The sequence below is a fragment of the Podarcis muralis genome, chromosome 7 (assembly GCF_964188315.1).
Source record: "Podarcis muralis chromosome 7, rPodMur119.hap1.1, whole genome shotgun sequence".
Classification (NCBI taxonomy): domain Eukaryota; kingdom Metazoa; phylum Chordata; class Lepidosauria; order Squamata; family Lacertidae; genus Podarcis; species Podarcis muralis.
The window spans coordinates 52,154,248-52,178,779 of NC_135661.1; the positions used below are offsets into that span (position 1 = coordinate 52,154,248).

Consider the following 24,532-nt stretch of genomic DNA (forward strand, 5'->3'; position numbering starts at 1 on the left):
TCAGCCAATGGAACTGAATGTCAGAAGATTCAGGTCAGGCAAAAGACAGGACTTTCCCCACACAGCAAATAGTTAAACTGTGGAGTTCGCTCCCACAAGAAGTCAAGGTGGTCACCCATATGGATAGCGTTAAAAGAGGATTAGATAAATTCATGGAATACAAGGCTATCAGCAGGTACTTGCCACAATGGCAATGTTCTCATCCCACTGTTAGAGGCAGGATTCCTCTGAAGAGCAGTTCCTGGGACCCACAGGTGGGCAGAATTCTGTAGGTCACTATGAGAACAGAGCCGTGGACTATTTGGGTCTTTGGCCTGATCCAGGCTCTTCTGATATGTTTATTTTCATCTGAAACTTTAAAAGTGGCGGGGACACACACACACACACACACACACACACCCCATAGAGCTCTTTTTAAAAATCATTTCTTTTGCTGTTCCTCCGCAGGAAGTGGAAGAGTTCAGTTTCATTACTCAGCTGGCAGGCTTAACTGATCACCTGCCTGTTGCCATGCGCCTGATGGTTTCAACGGGAGAAGAGGATCCTTAAAAAAGGACCGTTTTTTCGTCCCCCAAGTGTGGAGAGGAGGGAACTTCCAAACTTGTGACCAAGATGCAAGACAGAGTGTGGGATTTTTCGGATGCCCCCACCCGCTCCAGACCAGGCTTGACTCAGACTATCCTCTGGCTGCGATTCTACCTGCTTTTCAGATTCCTCTCCATTTGCATCCTGTTAGGAAGATGTTAAAAAGGGAAGCAGAGAACGTATGTGAATGTGTGCATGGGGAGATGGGGAAGGGAGGGGGGTGTCAGCCCACCCACAAGCGTCACGAGTTGCCGGGCAACTGGGCAAGCCTGTATTTCTATACTTTCACTGTGGACTTAAAAGGAACCAAGGTAGAAGTCCCAATTCTTTTGAACCAGTGCCATTCTTACAAAACAATGTTTTTTTATATATATACTGATATATAGCACAATTTAGTTTGTAATCAGTCTCTGTGTTAGTGCTGCTCCAAAAGCGAGTTTTCGAATCATTTCTTTATATATCCTTAATGAGCTAATGCTTAATTTCTCTCTTCTTATTCTTTTTTTAAAAATCCTTTTCTTCCCCACCCCCTTTCCTTTCCTTTTTTCTTTTTAGCCTGTTAATGTTGTAGTAGCATGCCTGCGTCAGAAGCATGCCTCCACATTGCATGCCACTCACTTAGGAATGGAATGGTCAGTGAGGTACCATTGGGGTGGAGGTGGGTGGGCAGGTAGGGGAAACGAGAAGGATGGCAATGGTAATTCAGAACCCAAAGCATCCTGGCGACAGCATTCTTAGGACCTTGAAAACCCAGGTTTGGAAAACAGTGTCATATTGCCTATAAGCAGGCGACTGTCAAAACAGTAGGGCCAAATCCTAAAGTATTCTCTACCAATGCAATCCTGGAGATAAGATTTCAGAAGACACCATGGCAGATGTGGCAGATACAAGTGGCGGCATCTTTCCTGGACTGGTCCATTGCAGCTTGCAGTACGAGAGGTTTAGCACACAAACTTTCAAAGCTGTCTTATGTCACCACCAGACAATAAGTTGTATCTAACAAAGTAGAATGGAGTTGCCCCTCATTCTCCTTCCCTCAGATGTTTCCCCAAAACCTGTTTGGGGTTCCTCCCCAACCCTCCAGAGCAGATTTTGGGATGCCCAGGAAGGAGGGAAGGGAAGGAGGTTCTGTTGTGCTTCTGGGAGTCCGTCTACTAACAGGACAACTTTCTTGGATACAACCCCGTCAGTCTAATAATCTATCTCAACATTGTCTGCTCTGACTCTCTGGTGGCTCTAACCTGATCTGCAGCAACTTATGTGTGGATGGGGCCATAATTACCCTTCAGGTTCTGAACTTTTGTGATACCAAAATGCATTTAATAATGCATATTTTAGAATAAAACGCATACATTGAGACAAAATACATACTTAAATATTTTGTGATGAAATGCATATTGAAATCCATATCAAAATATCGAAATACAAATTCTTGTGGTGTTTTTTTTTTAAAAAAAGACAGGTTAATACGGAACAGGAACAGATTGGATTTATGAATAAACACATGTAAAGTTGGCGTAGACTATGGAACCCACCTCAGTTATGTGAATATTGGAACGTTCCTCCACCAAAAGATGGTTCTCAGCACATGGAAAGGTAGTACGTCAGGGGAAAGGCTAGCCTAAATCTTCTCCGTAGTGCGTTAGTTTAATATAGGTGGTGAGCGGGAAAATTGAACTATGTAAACCCAGCCATCACAACCACAAGGGAAACATGACCAATGGTGTCTGCTGAATGCCTGAATTGGCCCATAGACCTACTGAATATGTCAACAAAGTGGCACGGCTGAATCCAACGCAGTTCCAGTGCTGTCTGGATGAAGGAATCGCATGGAACAGATGGGTCATGTGCAATGCAACCACACCAGTGCTATCAACCCTCAATGAGGTATAGTGCCAATGCAGTTGCTTACTGTTCTGCCTGCCCATCCAAGTGGGATTTCTTCATTTGAACACGATCAGAGCAACATGGAAATCAATCACAGGGAAACAGTGGCTACTCTAGTGATGTGTATATTAGTCCTCAAGCATTGTGAGAACAGAGAGAGCAATGCAAGGAAATAGGTGGTGGAGGGCCTTAGCTAAAACACAAGCAACTTCACCAGAAGCACATAGCAAGACATAGTAGGGAAGTTCTGTAAATTCTAAATCAGACAGACTAAAAGGTGCCACATTCGGAAGATGTGCCTGTCACTCCAAGGAGAGGAAGATCTCACACATTACCATTTGTACCTCTTAACTTCTGTTGCAGAAGATTTGTTTGCTCATTCTTCTCTTGTGCTGATGGACTTCCATTCCTGCCCCGCTCCCCCAGCTTGGTAGTTCAGCTTGATTTGAGGTGGTGGACTGAAATTTCTGAACCCCACCCCTCTTCCCACAGCAGGGCTTGTACAGCATGTATGAAGGAAAGAGTGCCTTTAAACACATGCAGAGTGCCCAAGTTTTCCCCACTAAGAACCATCCAGTGTTCTCTGCCCACCCATTGATAGAGGGAGTGGCTTCTGGGGCAGCGTGGCCTAAACATGACTTCCACTGTCCAGTCACAGCACCTCATTCGTTTATAACCTCATTCACTTGCAACACACAGGAGGCTGTGATGGCCATCAATTTGGATGGTTTTAAAAGAGAATTAGACTGGAGAGTTAGAATGAAGGAGAAGGCTATTGATGGCTACTAGCCATGATCTTGTGTTCGAATCCTGCTTGCTGGTTTCCCACAGGCATCTATAAAGTTCATGAATAAGTACCCAAACACTATTATCTATTTCCTACCTGAACACAAATTTATTTTATGAACTCTAAATAGACCCTCACCTGAAACAATCTGTTTCTCTCCTAGTCTGCACTTCTGATTTGACACTTTCCTTTTTTAGAAGTGACAAGCACACCTTCCAGAGCAGGAAGAATCTGTACCTCTCCAAAATAGTATTGCCACTTATAAATGGTGGAAGATCAAATGTCATAGATCAACCCAATCTGCTTTTCATATCCCTCTTGAACTCGGAGGCAGAATTTTCAAATATGCTTAAGCAGTTGTGGGCTTGTCATTCAGCATTATGCCGCTGCACACTGAAACATGTTCCTGTCATGTATTAGGTACACTGGGAGGCACTATTGTTGCCTGTTCAGCTCCACGGTTGCCAAAATACATTAGGGTGTAGCATAGATTGAGCCAAGCCGCCCCACCAGTCTTTAGCGAAATCTCTGATTTCGTAATGCTTCAAAATTCTGCGTTTCTGCAGCTAAGGATGACAGTGGTTGTTGCCAGTGCAACCAGTGCAACATTTTGGATCATCTCGGGAGGGAAGGGCAAGCCCCCAGTTAGTGTATCTTTGTACAGATGCATTAATTGGGGGCCATCCTCAGTGGAGAGCATGTCTCAGAATCTGGCAACAGATCTCAGTGCTATGGCTGTGAGATTGAACAAGATGTACCATAGAACCAGATGGCTCCAGAAGCAGGGTTTTTCTTTGCCTCTTCTGAAAAACAAAGAACAAGAAATCAAGGAAGATGAAATAAAAGACTGGTGGATCAGAGAGAACTGATTGGAAATGATGCAAACATTTCTGGAGAAATGGAATACAGTGCAAACATTAAAAAAAAAATCAGTCATAGGGTTTTCTCTGTAAAAGTCAGGGTAGGTCCACTTGAAATGGCTCTAAAAGGGATTTGAAAACTGACTTGGGCAATGGGATCTGTACCAGGTTCCGAAGTGAAGTCCATAATGGCTGCAAAGGCTTGCTACAGGTGGGCCATAGCCTGCGGCACATCATTGCACCTGTAAAATTCTGGAGACATCAGAGTGGGAAGAAATTTGCCTTTCCACAACCCTCGTAGAGAAGGAGACTTGACTGCCTCAGCTTTAAGGGGAATCACCTTTCTCCTCCCGTGCTTTGAAAGCCTAAGCAATAGTAAAACTTCCACAGATGCCTGATCAGGCCATTCAAAAGCAGGGAACTCCAGAAAGCAAATAGCTGTGAGCAGAGATTGCAGCAGACCTGCTAAGGCACCACCAGTGGTGCAGACTGAGACAGGGTGGAAGGCAGGGAGGCCAACTGGAGGCAGAGCCCGAGACAATGACAGGTGATGCCAACTGGCTCTACATTTGTTCCCATCCTCCTTCTCTGTGCTGTATTCTACAAAGGAGGAAGCTGACGGTCAGTGCCACCAGCCATTGTAAGACAAAAGGCAGGCAGGCTGTGAGGTTGGTGGCACAGAGCCCATTTGCCCTAGATGACTAGCACCCACAGGGGTGCTTTGCATGTTCCAGGGAAGCAGAGACAGAAAGTGTATTAATCAGGACTAGTTTGGATCATGTCCAAATCAAAGCACCTTTATGGACTGTACCAACCCCTGTGGTGGTGATGACCAGGAGCAAATAGCATTTCATCGCCCAGTACAGAAATCAATCTGCAATAAAAACTGCTAGCACATTTGTAAAGCTAAGCAGGGTCCAGTATGGTTTCAAATTGGATGGGGGACTGCATACTGAGATTCCTGCATTACAGGGGGCTGGACTAGATGACATGGGCTGGACATGGGGTCCCTTCCAACTTTCTGATTCTATGAGAGAGAAAAGAAAAATACTCCCTCCCCACATATTCATCTGTCTTCATTGCATCAAACTTTCTCTACAGGGGCATGAACCAATGGATTTTCTAGTTCATGACGCAAGCTAAACCTGACTGATTGTTTTATCTGCAACATTGCTTCTCATTCTACTTTTCTGTTTTGCTTGTATTTTATTAACTTTTTTCTGTCCAAAACAGTATGAATTACAGCTCATATGCTGTCCTCCATCTCTGTCTAGAATGTTTACCACTAGCAGTAAAACTAAGCCAAGGCGCAGTATTTAAATAGTTCCCTTTAAGCTGTGTAAATTACCACCAGATATCCACATTCTGTGAGTAGCTGAAGTAGACATGCTGTGTGGTCTATAAGCAATTGTACCAATTACTGCCAAACTGTGCTACACTATTTACACTTTTTAAAACCCACAAAAGCTAACTGTCTAAATTACAGGTTACTTTCTGGGAAGTCTTGCTTTTCTATAAAAGAAAGAAAGAAAGAAAGAAAACCAAACCAGGTTTTTCCTTCTTCCCCTTTCAAATTTAGATGCGTTGAGATTTCTTTTTTGTGTGAGTTGTGGGGTTTCTTTTCGGGGGGGGGGGGGTCAGGGTCAGTTTTGAAGTAAACTTTCTCAGAGTTTATCATTCTTGGATATTCTCCATTTTTAAAACTGCAGAAAATTTGATAGTTGTAAAAAGAGGTAGATACTTTTGGATTAATCAACAACAATGTCATTTGTAACCATTGAATAGTATTGTGGGTCAAACTTTGGGGAAACTTTTAGGCTGGGAATCGTATTCCTTTGCCTTATTAGTGCATTGACCTTGTGCCTTCTGCTGCCTTGATATGCTATGGGAGAGCTGGAATCCTGTTTGAGGGCAAATGGAAGAAATATACTTCTCATTCCAGAGAACGGTGTTTTGAAAAAGAAAAGTAAATTCCATACATCTGTGATCACATTCTTTCCTGTTATTGCAAATTTACATTTTGTCCAGACAACAGCTGTATTATGTACATGGCCTAAAGTCCCTTAGGATCCAATTTTATTTTCAATGATGGGGACACCAGATGGAAGGATAAAACACCCAGATCTTGGAGCATATTCCAGTATTCCACATAACCCATTGGTGGGAGGAAGTCACAGGAGCGGTTTCAGTTGTCACTGAATACCACCTTCTCCTCCCTATTTGTTGGGGAGGGGAGAAATCTTGAACTTATGGGAAGGTGGTGAACATGGTGTGCCCTTTGTCACCTTGTCCTTAATCCCTAGTTGAAATGTGGCTATTGAATCCTATGCATGCCATCCCAGTCCTGCAGATAAAGGCTGTCCCTGAGCTGCATGACTGGTGCTGGTTGCCATGCCTTGCCCCAGACCAGCCTTCCCCAACCTGCTGCCCTCCAGGTGTTTTGAACTACAACTCCCATCAGTCTCAGCCAGTGGCCACAGGGGTTGTAGCCCAAACATCTGGAAAGCAGCAGGCTGAGCCAGAGGAAGCTGAGCACAGGCTCTGGTGTATGTTGAATTTATAAGTCTCCGATTCATGCACAGAGTGTCACAAAGGGTTATCACCAACCAAGCTCTAGTCAGAGTAGGCCAACTGAAATTAAAGGACCTAAGTTAGCCATGTCCACCGATTTCAGTGGGTTTACTCTGAGTAGAACTAACCATGGATATAACACAATCCTTTCCCATTGGCTCCCCTGTATGTTGCAAGGGAAAATGCCGTGATTTATTCACATGCACATCAATCATAACTGTGTTGATATGTGTCTGCATTTTACATTTAGGCATTGGTTCCCAAGAACTTGATTTCCCACACTTCCACAACCAGCCAGTTCCCTACCAAAGGGACTCCCCCAAGTGTTTTTCTAAGACTAGGAAATGTTGACATTTGAACAGGCATCATGTGCACATGCACAATGCCAGCAAGGTGATACTAGAGATAGAGGATTTCTTATGAAAGCCACCTCAGGTTTGGCTCATGCCGACCGTTCAAAATGGTTAACTGGTCGACTCAACGAGCTCCCCAAAGGCGTGTTTAAATGGGAGAATCAAATTCAAAGGAGCAGAAACCATCTGCATCTCCTCAAAGCCACTCATGACTCAATGAGATACTTGCTCCCTAAGGGAGGATGAGACCAAGGTTTGGGCTGCCTGCATAATTTATAGAACTCTACAAGTATCCTGCGAGCTATAAAGCCTTGAAAATGGGTGGAATTTTTGTACTCCAGGAAAATGGGGACATATGGTTCTGGGCAGGGTCAAGTATAGTTAAATCCAGACAGGTGGTCATGGCAGGTCTCTCTATCCAGGAATAAGAACACTGGACAGTTCCCAGTAGGTCTTGCTGGCTGAGTTGTGAAAGATATTGCCACAATAGGGAGCTGAAGCTAGCTGAGGCCTTCTAAAGCAGGAAAGACCTATTCTGCATTAAGCCCCACCTCCTTGAAGGAGACAGCTACATTCCTTAAGAGGCCCTGACCCAATTCTATGTCCTTTGGCTTTTGTGAGGTCTAGAACAGTTCTATTCAACCTTGGGTACCCAGGTGCTGTCCGATATACTGGTGGGGAATGATGGGAGTTGGAGTCCAACAACATCTGGGGACTTAAGGTTGAAGAACAGTAGTCTCATCTTCTAAGTCCAAGGTTGGCTGTAGGTCAACATCCTCTAGGCAGGAGATCACAGGACCAGCTACTGAATATTCTCTCCTGAGAAAAGTGACCTGAATCTTGTACTCATCTGAGTCCTCTTCAGAGTCCTGTAGGATCTAGCATCATGGTACATGATATGTATCTAGGAAGTATAGCCTGAGACAGCACTATGCTGTTCTTAAAGTATTATATAACACTACCATGAATCCCCTTAGATACAGGATACTCCATTGTCCTTTTCAGAGTTGCCATGGAATTTCACCACAGACATTTTGAAAGTGAATTTGTTGGTCCCTTGTTAGGAGAAACATTTAGGGGATTTTAAGGGAAGAAAAAAAGTTTTGAAAAACATTGAGCAAAGAGTTTTACAAACATGCTTGTTTGGACTCACAATAAACAGGTTGCTAGGCCATGGTGTGCTGTGACCTGCCATTCACCAATCAGCATTAGGTATCCAAGTACAGGGAGTACAGGACTGGTGAGAAAACTCCCTGCAGTGAGAAAAATCCAGGTGTCAGAGGGATCAACAGATTTTGTTTAAAGTGATCCTTCAAGGTCATTTTGGGTTGATTCCTGCTCCAGAGAAAAGTATTAGGAATGTCAAGGAAGGAAGGAAGGAAGGAAGGAAGGAAGGAAGGAAGGAAGGAAGGAAGGAAGGAAGGAAGGAAGGAAGGAAGGAAGGGGTTTTTAATGAGAGAAATTAAACAAGACCAACTATGTTTCCAAGAGAGCCTCTCCACATCCCTGGTTCTTCTTAGGCAATTGCAGGACATCAGGCCACCTGGCTACTTAAGGGAAAACTCCTGCTCAAGCTAAATTACATTCAAGAATATGCTCAGGGCCCCTCAGTCTATAAATTCACAGCCCTCTTACCTAGGAGTAAGTCCTATTTAACTCAGTGGGACTTGTGTTTGAGCAAACAGGAATAGGACTGCACTATCAGTTACTGAGTGACTGTGATTACACTGTCCATCATAGAATATGGTTTTCAACTGGATATACTCGATGTCAAGGGTCACCAATGTGATGTGCTTCCACTGTTTTAGACTTCAATTTCCATCTGCCCCAGCCAGCATGCCCAGGGATTGTGGGAATTGTGGTCCTCAACATCTCGAGGGCATTGCACTGGCTATCCATGCTCTTTACATACAGTCCGTAAGAACACACCCACCTTCACAACTTCCTCTCTTGAGAAATATTGGACTCAACTTCCTGTCTGTAGCTACTGCTGTCTGATATTCTGTAAGCGCTCTCCTTCCTTCCCTATTAATACTGTGCTTATTATTAGTGCAAAGTACATAACCTAATGACTCCCCCTTGCCATGCCTGCTGTTGCTAGATGGAATTTTTAAAATTTGTTGGGTCTGATAGCTTTGTTAGATAATATTTAGCAACTGATGCTGCACGTTAGCTACAACCTAGTGCTCGCCAGAGGTTATGTGCAAAAGGTGCTCCCTTATTGAGTCTGTCCATCTAGTGCTTCTAGCAGGTGTCCCCTGTAGCCCTACCTAAAGATGCCAAGGATTAAACCTGGGACCTTCTGCATGCAAGCAGTTCTTCTCCAACTCCCGTCAGCCCCAACCAGCATGGCCAATGGTCAGGGATGATGGGAGTTGTAGTTCAGCAGCATCTGGAGGGCATCAGGATGGAGACAGGTGCTACTATGTTGATCAAGCATGATGAAATAGGGAGGGAAGGACATGTGTATACTTAGTATCAGCTTGTTCTTTCATGGCAGAAGTAGACTTTATGAGAGACACAGAGTTGGGTTTATTGCATATCTGTTTCCTGCTTCTTCATATAACACAACATGTAGCATGACAACACCACACTGCACATTCCTTGGCACACAATAGTTGATTGTGCAGCATGGGGGCGGGGAAACATACAGCATAATGAACCACATTAATGGTTGTGTCATAGGATACATGTTACCAAGAATCACTGAGAGACAATAAGCAGCAGGGGCTCTGTGCTTCTTGAAAAGTTGAGGTCTGCCCAAGTTACAGGATTCACAGAGTGTCCAGCCTTATTCAGCTGTAGTGATCTCAGTCTGAAAAACCAGACAGAGAAGCAGCAGCATTTCCTGAAAGCACCCTCCTTTCTCTTGCCTTGTTTCAATCCTGCTGGGGTTTGTTAAACCACAGTAGTGGGAGACTGTGGTTTCACTTCCAACTACATTCACACTGTGTTTCACAATCCTGGCTTCTAATTAGAGCTTAAACCACAGTTTCCCATATCAGATATAAAATAGTGAAACAAGCCTGAGAAGCACTGTATAAAGTTGTAAGAGACAAAGGAGGGAATAAAGCAGGTAATGCATGCCCAAACCTCTTCTTCTGGTAAACCATGGTTTGTCAAACTGACATCATTCTGTATCTGAACTAGGCCACTATCTCAGACATCACCTAGTATACATAACAGCAAGCAGCCACAGTAGCTCAATAGACCCTCCATGTTCAGATGCAGTTTGAATACTGGGCACTGTGGACAAACAGCAGGAGAGAAGTCTTCATGTCTTGCTCTTAAGTTTCCCAGAGGTAGCTGGTTGACCACCTTTGGTGAGAAAATGCCAGACTAGATGGACCCTTGATCTGATCAGACAGGCAGTTCTCATAATGTTCTAGATTGCCATGATTCCAGAAACATCAGCCCTAAAATATGCTCTCCTCCTCTTCCAATGTCTCCTCAGTCTCATTCATCTTCTCTTTCTGTTTCTCCTGCTCCAATTTCTTGTTGTTCTTCTCCTTCGCATCTTCCTTCTGCTCCTCCTCCTCCTTTTCCTTTTTCTCTTTCTCCCCCTCCTTCTCTTTCTTCTCTTCCATTGCCACATTTTTTCCAGACAAAAAGTCCTCTCTTCTTACCATTATGGAATACTCAGTCGATGACCATGCTACTGCAGCTGGAAGCCACTTCCCTGAGTCCCTAATGAGTGGCTGCAGTCTCATAGAATCAGCCCAGTCCATTTTAACATATGCTTAGCCTGGAATGCAAATCTGCTAGTCAACACATATCGGCCCAGCTCACAGAGTGAAATGTTGCCTGTCTCTGTCCAGCTGGGGAAAGGGAGTTTGTGTAGACTTCAAACTGTGTAATAGAAAAATTCCCAATTTAACTGTTTTCAGTGACAAGACAGATTAATCTTTTTTAAAAAATAAATAAATCTGGTATTACTAAAGCGGTCATTCTCCTTTGTCCATAACCTGCACACAGTTTAACTATGAATCTTTGTCTTTTTAAATATTGTATTAATAGATTTAGAAAGCCTAAAAAAAACTTTTTTAATTTCAATGATTTTTTCTGTATCGTATCCTTCTAAAAACTAATGTTTTTATATGGTAAGCACATACAAACCTTCTGGCATTTTTGTTATGATTATATATAATATATAAATATATATTAAAGAAAGCCAAATTAAAATGTTCCATCCATTTCTTTGTGTGTAATGAAATGAAATCAGCTTACACCTCTCTCTCTCTTTTTTAAAAGATATTTTGGCAAATGAAGAGAAGTCTTTCTTCTTCACTTCTATGGTGCTGAAAGGAATATGGTTGATGCAAATGATATAATAAAATTTTAAGGCTAAAAAAATACACCTTCTGTCTATTATGGATTCTATGGGCAAGATACTAGTGTGAAAAAAGGGGCAGAACATCTGATGTAAAACACATGTCTCACCCTCATATTTCTAAACAGAAGTGAACCTCTAAAGGCATCAAGGACATGGTTGTGGCACTATATATATACTACATATATGGTGTATGTGGTTTGCCATATTTGGTGCAATCTGGCCGCATCAGTGTAAGAAAAACCTACAATGTGTTTACTTCAATTTACTTGGTCTACTGACCATAAACATCAGACACACTGCGGGGTTATCAGTACAGCCACAGCAAAAGAAAAAGAAAAAGAAAAAAGAGGGGGAGACAATAGACATTTCCACGAGAAATAGATAGAAATACCAACCATTTTGACTCAGAACTCTTTCCTTTAAAAGTTGTCACCTGACTCTGATGATGGCAGCAAGGAACATGGCTATACATTTCCATGATTGCAGGGCTGGAATCCACCATTAAGGCCCGGGACACAGAATTCCCCAAGGATAGGGAAAGTACTCAGCAAATAAAAAGGGATTTAATAATTCTATAAAAATTGCAATATAGGAGAGCATGTAACCTGAAACACACACAACCCGATTGCCAGAATCCAACAGGTTTTGGGGGATTCTGAGCTAGAATCAGGGTTTCCCACTTTTGAAACAGATTCTAAAATGGCAGACATTCAAGTGGAAAATGCAGGCCTGCCAGGCTCAGGGATTTTGTGGCTTGAAGCATTAGCCTCTGAGGCTTGGGGCCAGCTTAGGGTGCACTGGGCTTGTTTGCAGTCAGGGCTCTTTCCAGGTGTGGAAGGGACCATTGGGGCGGTATGTACAGAAGCAACACCCATGATTCTTAGGCGGCATGTACTTAAAATATTAAAACCCAACCTTTAAATGAAATCAACTGTATTAAAACCAGGAAACAGCACAATGGCAACATAGCCATCAAAACATTACAATTTGTAAGGGAAAGGAAGAATCATTTTCTGCCTCCCCCCACAAGCCCTGCAAATACAGTGGTGCCTCGGGTTACAGACGCTTCAGGTTACAGACTCCGCTAACCCAGAAATACCTGTAGTACCTCAGGTTAAGAACTTTGCTTCAGGATGCGAACAGAAATCGCACAGCGGCAGCAGCGCAGCAGCAGCGGGAGGCCCCATTAGCTAAAGTGTTACCTCAGGTTAAGAACAGTTTCAGGTTAAGAATGGACCTCCAGAACGAATTAAGTTCTTAAACTGAGGTACCACTGTAAAGGTTAAGGTTTTATGTTCTGTTGTAGTAATTAGAAAAAAAGTCAACTAATGGTTTCCAGAATGGAACCACCTGCTTTTATGCATCTGTAATAACTTTCGGAGGCAATCTGTCTCTAAATACCAGTTGCTGGGAACCACAGAACGGCGGTTTCAGGCCTTGGGCGGAATCCTTTAGTCTATCTTCTTAAATGGGGGGGGGCTGTGAAGTGGTGACCCACACCCCCCTTGTGGTGGTGATCCCAGGGTTCCCCTTTAAAGGGGTCTTGAGGGGAGGCATTGGCCATACGCTGAGAGGTTGTCATTGCTCTCCCCTCGAACGGCGGTGAAACGGGGGGGCAGGCTCTCAGAACATATGTCCCCCAGAGCCAGCCCAATCCCCCCACATTCTGGATAAGCCTGATGTCTCCCAGATGCCTGGCTGGGGACTGGTAAGGATAAACACCCAATGCGTGAGCCAAGGTCTCCCTACATCTGAAATTTAATAAAGTTGTGGCCAATTTTAATCCCATAGCACGTTGTCTTGAGTCATCATTCCGCTCGGGGGTCGCCTGGGGGTTGGGGAGACTCCGCCTGTCCACGCAATGGGCCTTCTCTGCAGTGGCTCCCTGTCTGCAGAATGTTCTCCCCTGGGAAGTTCGCCTGGCGCCTTCATTATACACCTTTAGGCGCCAGGCAAAAACATTCCTTTTTAACCAGGCCTTTGGTTGATCTGATTGACATCCTATACCCTTTTAAAATGTGGTTCTTTGGGGGGGGGGCTATTGGGTTGTTTTTATTTTGATTATATATACTGTGGTTTTTATGTTGATCTTTTCTGTGAACTGCACTCAGACCTCCGGGTATAGTGCAGTATATAAATTCAATTAATAATAATACAGGTGGCATTTATACAACACTGTTTATATAAGGTGGTCTTGAAAATAGGAATGGGAGGTATCGGATAGGGATGTAATTTTTGTCCCAGTCTTTGAGTCCCAGTCACGGGGATCTGACTCTCCCAGTGTCCTATCAATAGGCATCAATAGCAGAAACACCAATTTGAGCCTCGTCTGAATCTGCCAGACCCGAATTTCACCCCTAACTTCAAAGCTAATTGCACTCACAAAACTTTATTAAGCTGACATGTCCTTCTGTGTGGATCAAAACTCTGCTGCCTTTGTTATTTAGAGTCCGGCCCTTGAGCAAGTTAGTATTGATCTGAGGTCGGTCCAGGCTCCCAAATCAGCTGAAATTCATCAAATGCACACAAGCTCGAAGGAGTTTGACTTCTATTGATTGCAACACAAGCACCAAAGCCAAAGCATCCGGTTTGCTTTTCTGCCCCCTTTCCCCTGAATTTTTCTCAAGGGTTGCTAATCAGAAGCCATAGGGGCAAGCTGAGTTGAAATCTGTGTTTCTTCTCTCGTCAGAGAAAAAGGAAATCAATAGAACTCAGGCTAATAAGACCATGCACAGGACAATGTTGTTTTTAATGAGCTCTCTCTTACACACACAAACACACACATCTTGTGAGACAAGACATCATCTCCCTAGCTGCTGCTTTCAGTATTGCTAGTATCCCATTTACAGTCAAAACGCCTGACTTGAGCACTTCAGCTTTCAATAAAGGAGGCCCCCCAAGACCACAAATGTTCATTCTTGGGCATTAAACCAGCCTCCTAAGTGGTCTTATATGGGGGTGTTCAAAGAACAGTGCTAGCTTTATATACTGGGCAGTGGTAGGAGACCTCTGGTCCAGGGTCCTAATTTGGTCCATGAGGCAATTTCCCTTAACACCAAACCCACCTGACTCACAAATGATGTTACATGTGATGTCAGGCATCCTGCAAAAGAAGAATCAGGAGCTTCAAGTGCACTCATGAATGTTTATTTGCAATTGTTGCTAACAGCACCGATCAAGCATGCCCCCTCCTTTTTTGTATTCTACTGACCTAAGGCAGCTGCCTCACTTTGTTTAATGGTAAGACTGGCCCTAAAATGCAGATCTTTCAGAGGATTTTGATGAATGTGAAAGTTGGGGGGTATTGCAATTATTATTGCTTTTGAACCATTCATGTTGAAATAAATGATTCATATTTTTTAGGATGTATTGCTAATCTGTCATGGCTCAGCAAGGATCTGTCCCAGGTGGTTGAGTTTGGGGGACAGAAGGGGTAGGTAGCTTGCTGTTGATCCAAATCAGGTAGAGCCAGGTTTGTGGTTCAAGGGTCAAGTTCAAAGGCAGTAAAAGAGGGTCAAAAGGGACAGAGGTGTGCAATCCAAACCAATCAGGGACAAGATCTCAGGTTGCAACTGAGGAGAGTGAGCCGGGCCTTGAGATAAGTTGCTCAGTTATTGTGGTTTTTGAGTGTCTTGGTAAAACAGAACACCAATTAATCAAAAAGAGGCATTCGCCTATCCTTAATTAACACATACATCTAAGATGATGTGCCTCATTTACAGGCAAAGGTTTTCTAAGCCCTAAACTCATAGATGTTGAGAAAGCATATAGCTTCCCCCAAAGCACTTACACAGCTCAGGATGAAGAACCAGAATGCAGATGAGCTCAGGCACTAATGGTTGGGGTCATTAGCATAGCCAGTATTGATGTCCGAGCACCCTTATTCACTGAACTAAAATGGAATTTGCCTTACAGATATACACGTTGAACATTAACCAGCACTTGTTCTGCAGCATCAGAACAAAACCTTGTACGTATCACCGAGAAAGGGACCGGCTCATACATTCATAGAATCATAGAATCATAGAGTTGGAAGAGACCACAAGGGCCATCGAGTCCAACCCCCTGCCAAGCAGGAAACACCATCAGAGCACTCCTGACATATGGTTGTCAAGCCTCTGCTTAAAGACCTCCAAAGAAGGAGACTCCACCACACTCCTTGGCAGCAAATTCCACTGTCGAACAGCTCTTACTGTCAGGAAGTTCTTCCTAATGTTTAGGTGGAATCTTCTTTCTTGTAGTTTGGATCCATTGCTCCGTGTCCGCTTCTCTGGAGCAGCAGAAAACAGCCTTTCTCCCTCCTCTATGTGACATCCTTTTATATATTTGAACATGGCTATCATATCACCCCTTAACCTCCTCTTCTCCAGGCTAAACATGCCCAGCTCCCTTAGCCGTTCCTCATAAGGCATCATTTCCAGGCCTTTGACCATTTTGGTTGCCCTCCTCTGGACACGTTCCAGTTTGTCAGTGTCCTTCTTGAACTGTGGTGCCCAGAACTGGACACAGTACTCCAGGTGAGGTCTGACCAGAGCAGAATACAGTGGCACTATTACTTCCCTTGATCTAGATGCTATACTCCTATTGATGAGGCCCAGAATTGCATTGGCTTTTTTAGCTGCCGCGTCACACTGTTGGCTCATGTCAAGTTTGTGGTCAACCAAGACTCCTAGATCCTTTTCACATGTACTGCTCTCAAGCCAGGTGTACATTCACTGCTGCATTGTGACAAACACACTGCTGTTCAGTGGTAATCATGAAAGAGGGGAGCACAACTGTAAAAAGTCCTATTTCTTTCTGCTTTGTGTCCATGACTCAACAGAGTATGAACTGGAAGCTGCTTTGCGGGGCACCACAAAGGATTCTCCCAAGCTTTTAAGAGGATGGGTCACCCATGTTGCACTCACAGGAACCAATTTGCCTGCTAGTAGGACCTCTTATGGTGCCAGGAAAAGTTTCAGTAAATATCCCCTCAAAAATCCACAATGCAAGGAATGTCTGCTCCTACATGGAATATGCCCCCTGAAGCATGCCCACATTTCACTGGATGCCAGTTCTGAACAGAGGAAAGGTACAAACAGCTTCCTTCTGTGTGTGAGCATAGCAGTGGGTGATGTAGGTGCGTTTCCCCATTCATGGGGGGGGGGGAGTGGCTGGGGGGGGGCATTTTATAATCCTTTCTCTTTCTGCTCCTTTAAATGTATCCTTACAAAAATCCTGTGAGGTAGGTTAGAGCGAGATGGTGACTGGGCCCAGGGTCACCCAGTGAGCTTCATCAGAAGTAGCACTTAAGGCATGCCTATAGGTTCATAGTAGTTTAAATATTTAAAAACAAGTGGGACTTGCAACAAAATGTTGCCATGCAGAGTATTCCTGTTCAGGGTTCCAGTAAGCCAGTAACCCTTTTCTAGGATACTCCATTCTAGCTACCCTCCATTCCCACACACTACAACAGTCAATGAGCCCAGCCCTAACCCTTTGGGCTTCCCCCAAATAATTTTTGTATTTCTGCAAACTATGCTGCATTTCCATTCCTCCTTGTGTGGGTGGCTTATGCTACAAAAAGGATTCACTCAGAGAATGAGTTCACTTATTAGTACATAGGATATTAGTACATAGGATAAAATAAAGACACATTTCCTATTTTCTACCGATGGTTCTGGAAAGGAGTTGGTTACCATCTAAATACCTTTTCAATAAAATTGTGTATCCTTTTGATATCACACACAAAACACCTCCCTGATGCTGTTGATTAAGTGGGCAAAGGCTTTAGCGCCCTCTAGTGGCTCACATAAAGGATGGACACTCAAGGTCTTCAACAATTATCTCAACTGCTGCCTATCATTATAGAAGTTTTCAACTGTGACCCATCAGACATTTCTAAAGAGAAGACTGGTAATTAGGGGTGGGCATGGAGGCACATGCTTGTCATCTCTGACTGATCTACCTGTGCAATTTGTGGCCAGTGGGGTGTACTTGGTATGTTCTGGGCCAGCGGCCTAAATGGATTTAGTCTGCACCCTAGGACATGCTATTAGATTTCATACAATGTGCGGAGGTATCATAGCAGACATGCAGAGATTTTTGGCAAATGAAGGGAAGGGATTCCCCAGAAACTGAACCTATTGAATCAGCCTTGCCACAAGACAGGGCATTGGTATACCACACCCAGCCAGGGTTTCAGACAATGATCATTCCCACCTTTTACTTCCTATAGTTCTCTCAGTTGAAGTTGCGGGGGCTTGAAATTGGAAACCTTGTGCATGCAAGTTTGTAAAACTTCATTGTAATCTTCTTTATATACCAACACTTGAAGGAATTTGTCTTGGCTCATGTAAATTACTTAAGATGAAAAGGAATACTATGCACTGTCTGGCCAAAGGAGGAAACTGTGAGGAAACCAGCCAGACCAGCAACAATAGGATGGCAGAACAAGCCTGGTTCCTAGAAAGCAACAAGGGAATCTTCTGAAGCTGCAGCTGTCAATGATTCAGTCCTCACATTAATAAGGGGAAACAATCTGAAGCAGTCTCATCAGCATGATTATATCTGAATATAGCATTATTACTATTCATAACCTGATTCAGGCACCATTTTTAAAGCTTTACATTTAGCCGGCATATATAGGATTTCGCAAGCAATTTCCCATCCAGGCATGAACCAGAGCCATACCAGCTTACACTTTAGAAACATGGCTGCATGTGTATACATCTTCAGACAATGCCTGGGGGGGTCAGTAATAGCTGCTGTAACCCAAAAGAAGAGAAGAGAAGCCCATCATAGCTATCTCTTGATATATTTATTAAGATCTGGTCAAAAAAAAATTGAGTGGAGGGGAGGGGAGACAGGAAGGTTTTTGATTGGAAAGCTGCCACATTAATCCAAGAGCTTAAAATCCATGATAACATTGCCTGTCTTTGGGTTGAAGCTTAGGGTGTATGCAACTGCAGAGGGGTTATCAATGGGAGGTTCTGACCCAGTATCTGAACTGAAGAAAAACACAGCCTGTTTGCAGTGGGGAGTCCATTGACAATAGCCCTGCAGAAACAAGCAGAAGAAAAATAATCAGCTCTGATAAAAAAATACAATATGCTAATTTGTCAAGACCAACAGTAATCACTTTACTTTAGGATATCAGCATGCTGATTCATAACAGAATGTGTTGTTATGATCAATGAAGTCTGAATTCCATACATTCAGGGAACTGCTGCATCAATCTCCACAAGTTGGTGGTCTCATAGGCCTTCAGACTAGGCCCTTAGGACTTCTGACATCTGGTGCATAACTTGGTAATGCAAATTATTTTGCTCTTTGGAATGGAGGAAACAGCAAACTGGGCTGAACTGGAATGCCAATTACTTGATTACCTCCAAGATTTCTAAGTCTGCGGTCCTATATAAATTTACATTGTATTGCACACACAAGGTTTCACTTCTGAGTACATATGCTTGGATCAGACTGTAAGAATTACAACATACACACAGAAGCTACACTTTTAAAAAAAGGCTAGTGGGGGAACTTCCCCTATGCCCTGGCTTGGCAGCAAAATCTTGAGCCTAGTGTGTTAACTAAAAATGGAACATAGCCATCCTAGAGTACCTCTGATAGATGTCACACGTCTGAAAGACACAAATGAATTATAGCCTCTGGTTTATACATGTTTCCAATGAGGCTTCTAAACTGCATCCAAGCACATAGTTTCCACTGAAAAATTGCGAATTCAGATTTACAACATTTATAAAATGTTTGCAAACAGAAGAAGCCTTCTCTGTGGGTAGGTGTCTTCTCCACCATCAGCAAAGTCAGGTGCCAGAATTAATGAGATTGGGAGACCACTTCTGCTCCCAGGCTTTTGCTGTTGTTTGACTCCAGCATATGGTACCATGGCTTAATTTGACCTGGATTGCTCTGGCCTTTTTATCGTTTTCTGGATTTTTATTGATTCTTACGGTTTTAAATTATTTAATGTGCTGTACAGCACCTTGGGATAAAATCTGAAAGGCGGTAGAAAAACATCTAAATAAATACATTTGCCTAGCATTTCAGAGAAGACAGAAGAATTATTTAAGCCCAAAAATGCCCCAGACCATGAGACAGAAGTGAATCACTCAGATTAACATTCTTCTCCCTCACCCCCCCCCCCCCATGGAGCAGAGTGAAGATGAAAAAGAATTAAGCATACTTTTTCATTTGAAACCTGCACAAGCCCTGTGGTAACAGAAATGCTGGGTGTCAGATGATATTCCATCCACAGAACAGCTCCGTGGCTCTTCCCAGTCCTAGAAAGAAAGAAAGCCTCAAGTATTGATTTTCTGCTAACTTTGAAGAACACCAACACACTGACATACGCACAGATTCTTTTTGAAATATGAATAGTATCTTTCCTTCTCGGAAGCAGCTTAGGCCAGAGAAATGAAAGAGCATGAATGCTACACCTATGGGAGCCTGAAACTTCCATCAGCTGGAAGATGGATGTAGTAAGTAAGCAAAATTTCTTGCAGGAACCAAAACGATGTGTATAGGACAGTAACTGCAGTAACACATTAAAGACCTGAAGCAGGATCTTTCTGCCCTCTTTCATGCCTATATTAAGTCAAACCATGACATGGCATGAATGAGCCAACATGCGGGCTCCTAGAGAGTAGACTGCAGCCATTTTTCACCTCCCGTCATTTTGCTGCTGCAGTGAGTTAATTTGTGGGTTGGCTTAGTGTGTCACCTGAAACTGGGCTCATGGTTTAGCTCTTCCAGACAAACTACAAGCTGTAAATCATAGAGCAAACCTTAGTTACAAGATGGTAGTTTATCTGAAAGCTAAACCACAGGCTTGGAATTTCTTCTCCAGGAGCTGCACGTTTCCACATGCATGCTAAGCCATGGTTTGGCTTAGTATAACTCGTAAAGTGGGACCCAGCTTCTTTTGCATTCTGTCTTTCATTTTAAGATTCAAACTTTAACGCAAATATCTACTATTTTGGTCTTAGCTTAAATATCTCATGTGTAACTGATGTGATTGACTTGTTTGCTAGCACAAGCTATATGATACAGTCTGAAAAATCTACATCTGATGTTTAAACAAGAATCATGCTAGAGACAAATATTGATCTTTACTGCACAGGATGTTCCAATACTTTACAGCTGGTACAATGATAACACCATAATTTGGTTCAGTGGTAACACCACACACTGTGCACTGGTTGAGAAAGAAATGATCAGCCAGGGAACAGATGGCTATATTTGGAGACGAGAAATAAACGTCATTATAAATTGATTCAGTCATATGTTGAAATGTAATTTATACATTATTCATTAAGAGCAGTATGTTATCTCATACATGAAATATGTTAATTATTATTAAGCAAATTATAGAACTACAAAAGTTTTCTTCAGAAAAATGCATTATTAAATGTAAGTGATATGAATATGCTGTTGCTCTAAAATCTCAAACACCCATCTGATTTTAGCTCCCAATCTTATACCAAGTTACCTCCCTTGAAATAATGGGGCCTATTTATTATGTTTGTTTATTGCTTTTGATTTCTAGGCCCTGAAATTTCCCCTCCTCCTTCTTTTTCATCCAGTCATGCTGTCCCAATTTTATGGTTGTTTTTCAGAGCAGCCACCAATTCCCTGGGATTTTTTTATTTTTATTTTTATTTTTTGGTAAAGCTGAGCATGCTTGGCATATTGCTAATACTGGCTCAGGCACTAAATTCATGGGGATGTTAAAAAGCATGTGGTTCCAACCAGGCAAGTCAGTGAGGAATGATATCATGGTTTATGGCTATTAAAACACAGTGAGAGATCCAGGAGAATTAGGAGGGACATATTCCCCTGTCTGTCTCCATCAAAGATCCGCCAGGGTGACCTGGGCAGTTTCCATCCAAAAACTAGACTGGAACAGATGCTAGTTCTAGTGATATCAAGCGTGTTAATAATGATACTTGACTTTGCATGCACTTAGTGCTTCTAGAGTATTCAATGTGCCTCAGATATCACCTTAGTGCAATCCTTACAATTTCACAAAGTTGGCCAATATTGTTGTGCCTATCGATGTGGTTGCTCAAGAGCGAACAGGCAAGATCCCTCACTGGTCTTTTCAAAGGCTTTATTATTGGTGCAAAAACATTTACAATGCAGAACGCCTCTATTCCATGTCTGGCTCAGTCACTAGCAGAATCTGAGAGTGGGCGGTCCTTAAACTTTTCCCAGCAGAGTGGTCTCTTGACCCCCAGCCGACGCCTCCCCTCTCTGTGCGAAAGCCTACTGCACGGGGAAGGCTTGGGTAAAGGGGGACCTGCCTCCCCCCCGCTTTGCTCATGCACGGTGTCTTGGCTCTCTGTTGCATCCTCCGCGCCCTGCAGCTCTTCCCCACTAGAGGCGGGGCTTCCTTCCTCTGCTGAGGAAGTGCTGCTTCCCACGATTTTTGGAGGCTCTCTGTAATCCATCTGCCCTTCCACCTCTCGCCTCTGAGCTGATGGCAGTTCCCTGAATATTATATTTGTAGATGTGAGGTCTAGAAAGAACTAAGGCTACCCAGTGAAGTAATGGCAGAGACCACAATTCTTAGCCATTCTGCTGCACTTTTAGGAACATAGGAAGTTGTTTTATACTGAGTTAGGACATTTGTCCATTTTTTACACTGACAGTGGTTCTCCAGTTTCTCACATGGATATTTCCCAGTCCTACCTGGAGGTGCTGGGGATGGAACCCGGGGCATTCTGCATGGAAAAGAAGGAAGACTGAGCTACAGTGGCCACAGTCCTGAACAGGGCTTGCACATTTTCTTTTGGTGATACTCACTTTGTCAGATTTATTATGCCTTCGTTCTTGATAGTGTGTTCTGGCACAGTTTGTTGGAAGTCAAATATCAAAATTTTCAGCGGATTGGATATTGATTTGCAAGGGTATTCCCACAGCGGGTGAGGTTCTGCTTCCCTTGACTCCCTGAAGTCCAAGGAGTTCTATGGAAGAAAACAAAAAGGGAAGCATTGAAGTGCTAAAATATTCACAGATAAGGTATTCATTTAAAATATTCAGAGAGCATTGACATGCTGAGGCAAGATTAACTTTTAGCAAGTCAAGACAGTAACATTTATTTCACTTCTAAAGTGAAGAAAAGAGACATTTCACTCATTTACAGAACCAGGCATTCTCTGATAAGCTATTAGCCCAGCTAAGAACATACCAAAAGTCAAAGCAACCAAATGCCAGGTGAAAACTCAGCAGATTCTGCCATTTGGAATGTATGTGTTTATTCACCATAATGGCCAAATATTCTACAAACTTAGCGTTTGTTCTCTAGGATGACATCTGGGCTAGGTAAAGTATTATATTTTATGGATGACAGAGATAGATACTGCAAAGTGCTGGACTAGGCACTAAATGAATGAGCGTGCATAATCAAACCCACAACTCTCTCTGTCCAGCACATGCTACAGCCAGTCCAAAATTCTCAGACTGTGTGTATGGGAATAAGGCGAGTTTGTTTTTAATTAAATTGATAAATTCTATTCTCTGCAACTACGCTCAAGTCTATTTTCCTTTTTACAGCAATCTTTGCTATAGCTTTGCAGCTGCTAGCACAACTCATTAAGCTTGTCATCCCATGTTCAGTTTCTGTTAATTGGTTCTCGTGGGAAACTTGCAGATTCTAGCTTCGCACAATTAACTCAGGCTGGTGTCAATTTACTCTTGGCAGAAAGCCCAGGTCTGCTTGACCTAGAAACTACTCACTCTGATTGGTTAACGACCAGCACTCTGCTCTGTTATCAAGGGATTGCTAGCTCAGTTTGAAGTGAGGTGTTGTTAGGAGTAGAAGTGCTGTGTATGGTTTTGAGAGAGAGAAAGAGAGGATTTATTTTGTTTTGATTTGTATGCAGAAACTCTGCTGGTTTTATTTTTCCTTTTTTAATAAATCCTGTAAATAGTTATTCTGAGTCTAGCTGACTAGTCATTACTGCCGCAACTAGCTTCCTCGCTGTGCAGGAAAACTCTGCTACGTTTGGGCTAAAGCCAATAGGGCTATGCCTGACACTTCAAAGTTCCATGAGGTTATGGGCATTGTGCTGCCAGCCTGAGTTGCGGTGGTGTCAGCATCAACGGCGTTGGTTCCAGTAGTTCCAGAAGTTGTTGTTCTTTGGCTGGTTCCTGACCGTGGTGAGCTGGTGACGCAGCGGACACAAGGACAACAGCTGCAGCGTGTGAGTGCTGGGTGCTGTGGTTCCTGTTTTCTCTCTCGGTGGTCGTGAGTAGCTGGTTCCAGGTTCCAGGGACATCGCTCTCAAGATGGCCTCACAACCAGGTCAGATGGCTTTTGAGCGTCTGAATGACTCCAATTACTTGCTGTGGTCGGAACGCATGCAGGCAGTGCTGCAGAGGGATCGTCTCTGGCAAGTGGTGAGTAAGTTTCCTGCGAAGCCTGATGATGAAGACCTCGACAAAGACCAAAGAGCAAGGGCCACAATTGTCTTGGGGCTGGAAGATTCCCAGTTGCCGTATGTGAGGGGAATCAAGACAGCTAGAGGTGTGTGGCAAGCACTTAAAGAACTCCATGTGCGTGAGACAGCGGTTTCCAAGCTGTTCATTCGCAAGGCATTGTACAAGGCAATGTTACAGCCTGGGGTTACAATGCAGGAACACCTACACAGTTTACAGTTAAAGTTTACTGCGCTACAGGAAAGAGACTGTGCGTTAGACCAGCAGGAGAAGGTGGCTATTATTTTGAGTTCTCTCCCGGAAAGCTGGGATAATTTAGTTTTGTCTCTAGAAGGCATACAGGAGCGTGATTTATCAGTCAGTTACGTTACTGGGCGTTTGATTGAAGAATGGCAGAAGAGGCAAGAAAGGTCGTTGGCTGCAGAGGCTTCTACAGGTGGGCGGTTTGGAAGGAGTTCTCATGCCGTGCCAGAGGTGAAGCAAAAGCAGCGTACCGGTGAGGAGTCAGCGTTTGCTGTTAGGCGTTGTTTCCGATGTGGGTCTTCAGCGCATCTGAAACGACAATGTCCGGAGTTGGTCAAGTCTCAGTTGCCGGTGCAGGAGCAGAGACGAGATCAGCAGCAGCAGCAGCGTGAAAAGAAGTTCTTCAAACGAAAACAGTCGGCTCAGCTGGTGACCGGCGAGGTCAAGATTGCTGATGAGAAACAAGCGGTCTGGG

The 24,532-nt window shown here is 43.5% G+C and overlaps 2 protein-coding genes across 8 annotated transcripts in view; one reads left to right on the plus strand and one right to left on the minus strand.

The window, feature by feature from the left end:
• The window catches only part of SMPD3 (sphingomyelin phosphodiesterase 3), a 131,223-nt gene extending 119,827 nt beyond the window's left edge, over window positions 1–11,396 (plus strand). For all 6 annotated transcript variants that reach the window (XM_077931741.1, XM_077931742.1, XM_028739568.2 and 3 more), the window contains one exon: window positions 448–11,396. In XM_077931741.1, the coding sequence (XP_077787867.1) occupies window positions 448–549 (102 nt within the window). In that variant the 3' untranslated portion in view covers window positions 550–11,396. The remainder of the gene's footprint in view (window positions 1–447) is intronic.
• A 6,760-nt stretch (window positions 11,397–18,156) lies between these two features.
• The window catches only part of PRMT7 (protein arginine methyltransferase 7), a 35,216-nt gene continuing 28,840 nt past the window's right edge, over window positions 18,157–24,532 (minus strand). For both annotated transcript variants that reach the window (XM_028739565.2, XM_028739566.2), the window contains exons 16-18: window positions 22,180–22,340; window positions 19,559–19,655; window positions 18,157–18,414 (exon numbers count right to left, since the gene is read on the minus strand). In XM_028739565.2, the coding sequence (XP_028595398.2) occupies window positions 18,253–18,414; window positions 19,559–19,655; window positions 22,180–22,340 (420 nt within the window). In that variant the 3' untranslated portion in view covers window positions 18,157–18,252. The remainder of the gene's footprint in view (window positions 18,415–19,558; window positions 19,656–22,179; window positions 22,341–24,532) is intronic.